This window comes from Dromaius novaehollandiae, chromosome 3 (assembly GCF_036370855.1).
Source record: "Dromaius novaehollandiae isolate bDroNov1 chromosome 3, bDroNov1.hap1, whole genome shotgun sequence".
Lineage (NCBI taxonomy): Eukaryota > Metazoa > Chordata > Aves > Casuariiformes > Dromaiidae > Dromaius > Dromaius novaehollandiae.
The window spans coordinates 98,779,072-98,787,807 of record NC_088100.1 but is presented as its reverse complement, the minus strand read 5'-3'; the positions used below and the strand labels follow the sequence as shown (position 1 = coordinate 98,787,807).

Genomic DNA, 8,736 nt, shown 5'->3' with positions numbered 1-8,736 from the left:
CACTGCTGCATGTGTTATTTTACAGGAAGCAGGAATCTTCTGTAGTCCTAGGAAGCAGTGGTTCCTACACTTGCGAAATGTTTATTTTCAAAGGATTAAAATTCATAGTTAAAATTACTAGGTGCCCATCAACGGAATTTACAGAATCTGCTGTTCAGACTCTGGTGCACTCACGCACACACTCACACGTACCCACAGGGGAATCAACAGAAATATCCTCCCTGCTGTCGAGAAGTTACCCCAAAGAGCAGAACCAGGAGAAACGTAAAGCTGAATAAACTGCATTACCTGAGTGGTGTCTCCTCCGTAGAATAAACTGCATTACCTGAGTGGTGTCTCCTCCGTAACTTAGTGACATTTTGTGTACTTACCGCACCCCAACACAACGAGATCACTAAGTTCATAACCACGGGCAAGGGACACCTTTTTCGAGACCGATCCTCGCGAAATGCACCCCCCCCTTTCTGCGCGGTAATGGGGCCCTCAGAGAAATGTGCGTGCTTTTAGCGCACACCCACAAACGCGTTCAGGCGCTAATCCAGCTCCAGATTATATCAAATTAGGACATTGCCCACACAAAACTCCTACTGATTGAAATTTCAGCCAGCGTCTGAAACCTGGACACGATCTTTGCTGATCTATACATATTTCTTCCTCGCTTGAAGCCATATCGTTTTCCCGGTTTATTTTTCAGAAGAAATTCTCTTTAGGGCGGAAAAACCGCGCACACACACACACCGTTGCCATCTTTGAGGCACATTTTAAACATACCACATGCTACACTCGGACCTAGCAAGGAGCTGGTAGCGAAGGCGCAGGCATCGCTGGGAAGCAAAGGGCGCTGTCTCGCCTGGCTTGCGACTCGACCGATCTCTGCAAAGACATCAGCCTTGGCTCTTACCTTTTAAAGCAGCAAGCTTGCGAGCAGCGCGCCCGTCTCTACCATCACCCTGTGCTTACCAAAACACAAAAAAACAAGCAACCCCCCCGCCCCCAACCCAGTTCCCGGTATGAGCCTCGCGGGCGCTGGAAGTCCCGCCGCGGCGCGCCCCCGGAGCAGGCCGGAGCCCCGCACCCCTGCGCGGCCGCGGACAGCTGAGCGCCGGGACCGCCGAGCACCGCCGGCGGCGGCGCAGCCCGGGGGCTGCCCGGGCCCGGCCGTGGGGGCAAGCGCCGCTGGACGCCGGGGGAGCAGGCGGGCGGCCGCCCCGAGGGCCCGCACCGCGCTTCCTGCCCCCCCGCCTCGCCTCTCCTCCGGCGGCCCGACGCGGCGGTGAGGGGCGGCGCCCCCTCCCCGCGGCGGCGCGGGGGAGTCCCCGGCGGCCGGCGCGGCTGCCGGGCCGGGTCGGGCCCCAGAGCGCCTCGGAGGCGAGGGAAGCAATCGCACGCCGAGTTAGATTTCTAAATTTTATTATAAAATAAAAGCAGAAATATTTTCCAAAGAATGTATTCACATAATATAAACAATAAACAAAACTAAGGTCGAGTGATTTGCGGTTGATACTGTCGGTTAGGTCTAAAGTCGAGCAGCAATTCCTTATTTTTTTTAAGCCCACTCCTGCCCGCGTTGCACGCCGGCGGGAGAAGCTGCCGTCGCCTTCCGCTCCGGCCATCATTTCCTTTCCCACCCAGCAAATGGCGAAAGCACCACATGGACGAGGCCGAAGAAGCCGTCTCTCTGCGTAGCATCAGCTAAAGGAGGTTACAGAGTCTGCCTAGAGCGCGTGTTGCTGCTATAACTTGACTACAACTTTTGTATTTAGTTGAACTCGCACATCGCACACCTGCCACGGATACATAGCTACAACGGGGTACCGGGAGCGACGCCTGACTCCCAAACAGGCGGGTGAACAGCGGCCTTGCGCTCCCCTTTTCTCCCCACCCCGGAAAAAAAATACAGTGTGCCTCTTCACACACCGACCGAATAAAAACACCGAGAAATGCGTGAAGTTAAGGCTGGAAAGAGCTGCTGCACGGAACCGCGGTAGAGCCCGCCGCTACACTCGCGGGTCCTGGCCCACAGCCCACGCCCGCCTGACACCGGCTGTGAACAGCCCTTACGGCTCTGTCACAGCATCGCTGCGCACGGTCGAGCCCGGCACCCGCCAAACTACAGCCTGCCGGAGGGCACGCCGCGGCCGCCGGGGGTCTGCCAGCGCTGACAAAGTCTCTGGTGACATCACGGGGGGAAAAAAGAGAGAGAGAGACAGAAAGAGCGAGCGAAGGGAGGGCTGGTGCGAGGGAGGGAGCGTGCAGGCGCCTTTAGGAGCCCAGATCGACCAGGTTGGATGACATGGGGTTGAGGATGGAGTCCTGCAAGCTGTGGTGGTGCATGGGGTCGGCGCTGGGCACGGGGATGGCGCTGGGGCCCGGGGGGTGGCCCAGGCCGTGCAGGGGCTGCAGGCCGGGGTTGGTGCCGAGCAGCAGCGCGGGGCTGGAGGAGGGGTGATCCGGGGTCCCTGACGGCGTCTTCTCGTCCTCCGAGCTCCCCAAAACTGTCTTATTCCCGTTCATAGACGCCGAGAGCGGGTTGTGGCTGTTGGAGCTGGAATTCTCGTTGTTTTCCCTAGAGGAAATACAAAAGAGGGAGGGAAATCACCGTGCGGCCGTCGCTCCGCGGGAGCGGGGGGCGGCGGCGGGGCGCTCGCTCCCGGCGAGGGGGAGCGGCGTGGAAACGGGAGGTTTACAAACTCCGCAAACCTCCAAGGCCTCTTCATCTGGCACAGAGGTCTAAGGTCCGCCGAGCTTGTAAACAGAGTCTCCCACTAGCCCAGCGGAAAGTGTCACTTTGCCAAAACGTCATTTTCTGCGTCCATCTATTGCAAAGCATTTGCAGAGCGTGGGGACGGAGGGAAAGAGGGGGAGGAAGACCAAAACAACAACAAAAAAGAATGACTTTTTTTACTCCAAAACGGCTCCCGGAGCTGAACAGAAGTTCTGCCGCGATTTCTCCTGGGAAGGCCGAGGCGGAGCGGGCCGCGCAGGGCCGCACAGCCCCGGCCCTCGCCTCGGACGGGCAAGTCTCACTTTCGCTTAAGTAACCCGACATTTTCCTCCCTCGCCCGAAGCTTAAAATTCAAAACATAGCCCAATATGGAAAAGCAGGCGACCAAAGAGATTTAACTCGCTTATTTCCTGAGCGCCCCGGGGAAAAGCCCGGCGCAGGGGCTCCTACCCCTCCGTCCCTCCCCGGCGACGCCGGGGCGCAGGGCGCCGTGGGGGCGGCGACCGCGACGGGCCCTTGTGGGGAGCCGCGGCTCGGAAAGCGGGGCAATGTTTCAGAAATCAGCACCGCGTAAATACCGAGAAATCGCTGGAGCCTTGCCAAGCCCTTTCGGGTATTATTTCGAAATGAGAGGGGCAAAAATGGGGTGGGGGCGACCGTCCCGTCAAGAATAATTCAGCCTTTGTAGCTCTTAGAGCCGCAGCCCGGCCTGACGTGCGGGAGGTATTTCAAGTCTGTGCAATAAGTCTAGCAAAGCTTTCAAACACACTGTCCGGCAGAGGGGCCCGATCCCGCAGAGCTCGCTCGAGAAAAGTGAAGCCATTGCGCTGACATTTTTTTCCTCAATAAGGGCTGTGGGATGTGGCTGGAGACAGTTAGTGCCAGAAAAATAAAAATAGAAAAGAAAGCTCTGTTTGAACAAGTTGCTTGCGTGAATGGCAATCCCATGAACAGCCTGTTTTCCAACGCCTGGAGTGTAATATTAGGTTGAGTGTATTTTTTCAATGTCAAAAATCTTATTTGTCTCTGGAGACCTTTAAAATTTCATTCCTCGGGAAAAAAAAGAAGGGTATAAGTGTAACCTTCATTTCCTTTGGATATTTGAAGGTGAGTCCCTGCTATCAGCAATAAAAAGGATCTCTAACATCTCGTAAAACCAACACTTACGGGGATTTGAAAGAAAATTAAAGCGCAAGCACTGTTTCGGGAAATGTGTGGCGCAAATCTGCGCAGAGCCCGCACTCGGCCGCGGTGCTCCCCGCTCCCGAAACACGCTCGGCAGGAAGGAGAGAAGGAGTCGCCGCCGAGGCACGGGTCTGCGGAGATCTCCGACCTGCTAATTAGCCACGCAGGCCATACGATTCAATCCGCATGGACGGGGTAATTCAGCGAGTAGACACTATGGATTTGGAGTACGCCTTTTCCACTTCTTCGAGCAGTCTTCTTAAGGCACAGGGACTGCTGACGGATAAGTCCTCCCGACTAGCCGAGTATGTAGGCATTAACCTCTGCCCAGCAATTAATGGTCCCTTCACTCAATTTAACGAGGAAAACACAGCCTCGGAAGCACGCTTGGTATAAGAATATACGTATCTTAATGTGCATTCACGAGCACCTCGCTGGGCGCTGGATACCAACTGCATTTTAATGCGCAAGGCAAAAGATTGCCCGTCCCATCCTTGCCGAGGTCTCCCGCTTCACGCCGGGAGCAGAGGTTAAAAGCAGTTTTACTAGCCGCTATTTGCAGCGTCCGGACCAATTTGTCCCCGCTCAGCCCCCTGCCATTCCCCTTCGGCACGGGGCAGACTGCAAGGACGCGCCCCGACGTGTGCGGGCCGCGCCGGCCCCACGGAGCCCCGGCCCTCGCCCTGCGCCTGGGCACCGGGCACCGGGCCCCGGGCCGTGCCGCGGGCTGCCGCCGGCCCCGCCGACCTCCCCGGCTGCGGCTCGGCGGCGGCCCGGACGGCGCCGCGCTGCCTGGGGCAGCCCCGGCGGCGGGTCTTGGCGGTCACCACGCTCGGCCGCGACGGGCGCCCCGGCGAAAGGAGCTGCCCCCGCGGCCGCCGTCTCCGAGGCAATAGCCCGGCGGAGGGGAAACGACCCGGCCGTCTTTCCCGGGGATTTCTCCCCCGTTATTTCTCACCGGCTCTCCGCGGAGCCGGCCCTTCTCCTTTTCCCTCCCCGCGGCCCAGGCCGGCAGCATCCCCGGGACGCGCAGCCCCGCGGCCCCCCGAGCTCCCCGGGGCGGCCACCCGGTGCCGGCGGGGATCTGCGCTTCCCGGCGAGGGGGGGCAGCCCCGGCCTGAGCAGAGCCGCGGCCGCGGTGAGAGGCGGCGGGGCAGCCGCGGGGCGCTCAGCCGTACCTTTCCTTGGCCTCGGCGGCTCGGTCCCGCTGGCGGCGGTTCTTGAACCAGTTGCTGACCTGGGTGGTGGTGAGGCCGGTGGCCTCGGCCAGCTCGCGCTTCTCGCGGGGGGACGGGTAGGGGTTGTGCGCGTACCACTCGCGGAGGACGCTGCGGCTCTTCTCCTTGAAGCAGTAGCTGGTCTCCTCGCCGTCCCAGATGGAGCGGGGCAGCGGGAACTTGCGGCGCACCCGGTACTTGCCCACCGCCCCTAGGGGTCGCCCCCGCAGCTTCTCCGCCTCGATGTAGTGCGCCTTGAGCCAGAGCTGCTGCAGCTTGGGGTGGTTGTGCGCCGAGAACTGGTGGCTCTCCAGGATCTTGTAGAGCTCGCGGAAGTTGCCCCGGTGGAAAGCCACCACGGCCTTGGCCTTGAGGACGCTCTCGTTTTTGTGGAGGTGCTCGCACGCAGGGAGGGACCAGAGGAACCGCCCCAGCCGCTCGATATTGCCGCCTTGCTGGAGCACCTCGCAGACGCAGGCCACTTGCTCTTGGGTGAAGCCAAAAGTCGGGAGCATCGACATGGTGAGCCCTGCTCCGCCGCGCACCCTAGAGCCGCTGCGGCGCCGCGGGCGGCCGCATAGAGGGGAGCGGCGCGGGGCGGCGGGCAGCGCCCGGCATGTGGGGCCGGCCCCGGCCCCGGCCCCGGCCCCGGCCCCGGCCCCGGCTCCGGCCCTGGGGCGGCGGCAGCGGCGGCGCCCTGCGGCCCCGGCCCGCGGCGAGCGAGCGTCACGGCCGGGCGCGGGGGGCCGCGGCCATCGGCGGCGCCCGGCCGGGCAGCGGCCGCGGGTGGCGTAGCCGGGGGCGAGGGAAAAAAGGAAAAGCCCAGGGAAAAGAACAAAAACCCGAAACGAAAGAGCGGAGAAAAAAAAAGGATCGAAAGCCGGAGCGTGGAAAGTTTTTTTTCCCCCCGTCCGCCTCCTTTTTGTAAGTCCGAGTTGCGAGAGTAACTTTGTGCCTCTTTTGTCTCCTATCTGCAGCGCTCGCAGCGGCCGCGGCTCTCCCACCCCCACCCCCCTCGGCCGCCGGTTTGGGATCTCCCTGCTTCCCCCCCACCCCCCTCCGCCGAAAGATCCAACATAATATAGTGGTAAAGTCCTGCTCCCGCTCTCCTCTCCCTCTCTGAGTTTTTCCCCCCTTTCTTTCTCTCTCTCTCCTTTTTTTTTTTTAATAATATTATTCTAAGCTGGCATGAAAAGTGATTATCCGCGCTGTGATTGGTCCGGTTATCTGACCCGGGGACTGCCAGGAGAAGACAATAGTTTTAGTCAAATTATTTGCCATGGTGACGCTGTCAATCAGGGGTAACCCGATCTGTTTTGAGGTGGCTCCCCGGCTGGGTTGACAGATTGCTCAGATCCACTCCGAGGCGTCCCCGCGAGCTGAGGCATTAGCGAGCGAGGCAGAAATTTCCACCGTGATTGACGACGCGGACCCCCGCGGGACGCGGGGCGGCTCCGCGCCCGGCCCGGCCCGCGCCGCCCGCCGCGGGGCGCCGCCGCCGCCCCGGCCGGGCCCCGCCGCCCCGGCCGGGCCCCGCCGCCCCGCACCCACGGCTGGAGCGGGCAGGAAACCCGGGCCCTCGCGGAAAGTTTCCTCCTCAAGGCGCTTCTTTAAGCCCCCCCCCCCCCCCCAAGCACTCCCAGTAAAAACTCGCGGAGGGTTTTATGGGAAGGGGCCTCGCGTACAATAGGGACCTTGTTTGTGACCCGGGATCTCATTACACGCTGCTCGTACCTGCCCGGCGGGCTGGGGCTGGCAGGAGGCGTGAGCCTTGGGGGCCGGGGGGTGATCGCCGCTGCGCCCCCCCGCGCTCCGCCCGGCACTGCCGTCGCGTTGCCGACGGCCGAAAGCCGGGCAGCGGCTTCGGCTCGGGCGCGCCGCGGTGCGAGGCATGTGAAAGCCGCGGACACTCCGCGGGAGCAAGCGGACACTCATCACCCCGTGCGCCTGTTGCACACCACATTTTTAGTTCACTGGCTCCGCGGGACGGGGACCCGTATCCTTCCCTGTCCCTCTCGGTCTGCACAAAGTGAAAGGCAAAGGGGAGAGACCGTGCAGGCTGGGACACGGATGTCCGTCGGGGCAGCGTGAACGGGTGATACGAACAGCTGAGTAAGGGGCGAGTGGATATCTGAGGTCCCCTCTGAAAGGGGCGCACACGATGCGCAGGGGCTGGTAACTCGGGAGCATCTCGCCCAAGCGAGAGGCGGGTTGGGGGCTCCCTCGGATGCTCCTCATCACGGCACGCGTCTCCCGGCCCCAAACTCAGGGCAGTTTCACGGCCTTTAAAGCTCTTTTTAAATTTTTTTTTCCCTGGGAGTCCCCCGAGTCCTTTCCACGCCGTTTGCAGGGCTGACGCGGGAGGTCCCTGCAGCTGCGGGGTCCCGGCACGGTCCTTTACTGAGAGCGTCCCCTGCGCGGCAGGGGCGCCGCGGGGCACCGCGCCGCCGCCCCCCGCAGCCGGACCTCGGCGCCCCGGGCCGGGCCGCCGGCGGCGGGGCGAAGTGTCGGGGCAGAGGGAGGAGGAGGAGGAGGGTGGGAGGAAGCGGAGCAGCCCGCGTCCAGCTCTGAGCGTGTCCGGACGCCGATGCCTATCTACCGCATCTCTCCGGATATTCCCGGGCGGATTCCGCTTCGGCGGCTCCGATTCCCCCTACCTGTCCGAGCTGTCCCTGAGTGCTGTAGTAAAGGAGCGATGGGAAGCGGGCGGCTCCCGCCTTGGCTCGCCCGGGAAGGCAAAACAGAGGCTTCCTTCGCAGGGCAATGGAGAGACAGCTCAAATTCGTTTAAAACAAATTCGGGAATGTTGATGACGAGTTTTTAAGCCCATTTTCGTAGCTTTTCCTCCCTCCTTTTACAAAATGAGCACTCGGCCACTTAGCGTCTCGATGCTGGCCGATTTCTGCGGGATTCAAACTGTGTTTTTTAAACGAAAGCATCCCAATCTCAACGCTTCCTAGTCAACCTAAGCGCATGGGCGGTTTGCAACTGTAGCTGTAGCAGACTCGGACGGGATGGGAGTACCGAGCCGCTCCACATGTTGCCCGGAACAGAGACGGCGAGGGAGGCACAAGCCGCGCTCGCACCCGACCCTCCGCACACACCGCGGGCGTCTTGCAGGGGAAAACACAGCCCCGCTCCGCTCCCCCCGTGCTGGGAGAGCGCAAAAGACAAAAGAGCTGGTGAGGTCTCAGCCCCCCTCCCCGCCTCCCTGCTCCACTCTCTGTCGCTGTACGTTTATTAGCGATATACCTGACTTCGCTTCCTCTCCTTAAATCTCGTAGCCGCAGCAGTTGAATCTGAATCGGAGCAGATGTTCAGCCTAACCAGAAAGGATATGTCAAAACCTGTTGCACGGACTTACTAGATCCGAGAAAGTCTCTTCTTTAGCGCCCTAAAATGTGAGTACAGAAGCTAAACGCGAAACCCTCCGCAGGCGCTTTCGCTTTGAGCGGCGTTAGCCAGGCTGCAGTTTGCCTGTAATGCCAGTTCCCTTCCCAGCTCGCTAGGAAAACGCAGGGCAAGCCTGTTGTTGAGTACCGTATATCAGCTTGCTTCCAAGCGCAACTGCAAATTAGTGACATCTGGATCCAAATTCTGTATAACAGC

General features: G+C 60.9%; 1 protein-coding gene across 1 annotated transcript; it reads right to left on the bottom strand.

Moving 5' to 3' along the window:
- Positions 1-1,393: 1,393 nt before the first annotated feature.
- On the bottom strand, positions 1,394-6,290 carry SIX2 (SIX homeobox 2). The gene is made up of 2 exons (XM_064509570.1): positions 5,089-6,290; positions 1,394-2,566 (listed from the first exon to the last, which is right to left on the bottom strand). Exons 1-2 carry the CDS (start codon positions 5,646-5,648, stop codon positions 2,263-2,265), a joined length of 864 nt encoding a protein of 287 aa, XP_064365640.1. The 5' UTR covers positions 5,649-6,290; the 3' UTR covers positions 1,394-2,262.
- Positions 6,291-8,736: the final 2,446 nt, after the last annotated feature.

Bases quoted from the DNA above. Each gene is read 5' to 3' on its own strand.
- SIX2 (XM_064509570.1), bottom strand. From the start codon at position 5,648: ATGTCGATGCTCCCGACTTTTGGCTTCACCCAAGAGCAAGTGGCCTGC. The intron at 2,567-5,088 runs GTACGGCTGAGC...TATTTCCTCTAG, and splicing joins GCCGCCGAGGCCAAGGAAAG to GGAAAACAACGAGAATTCCA.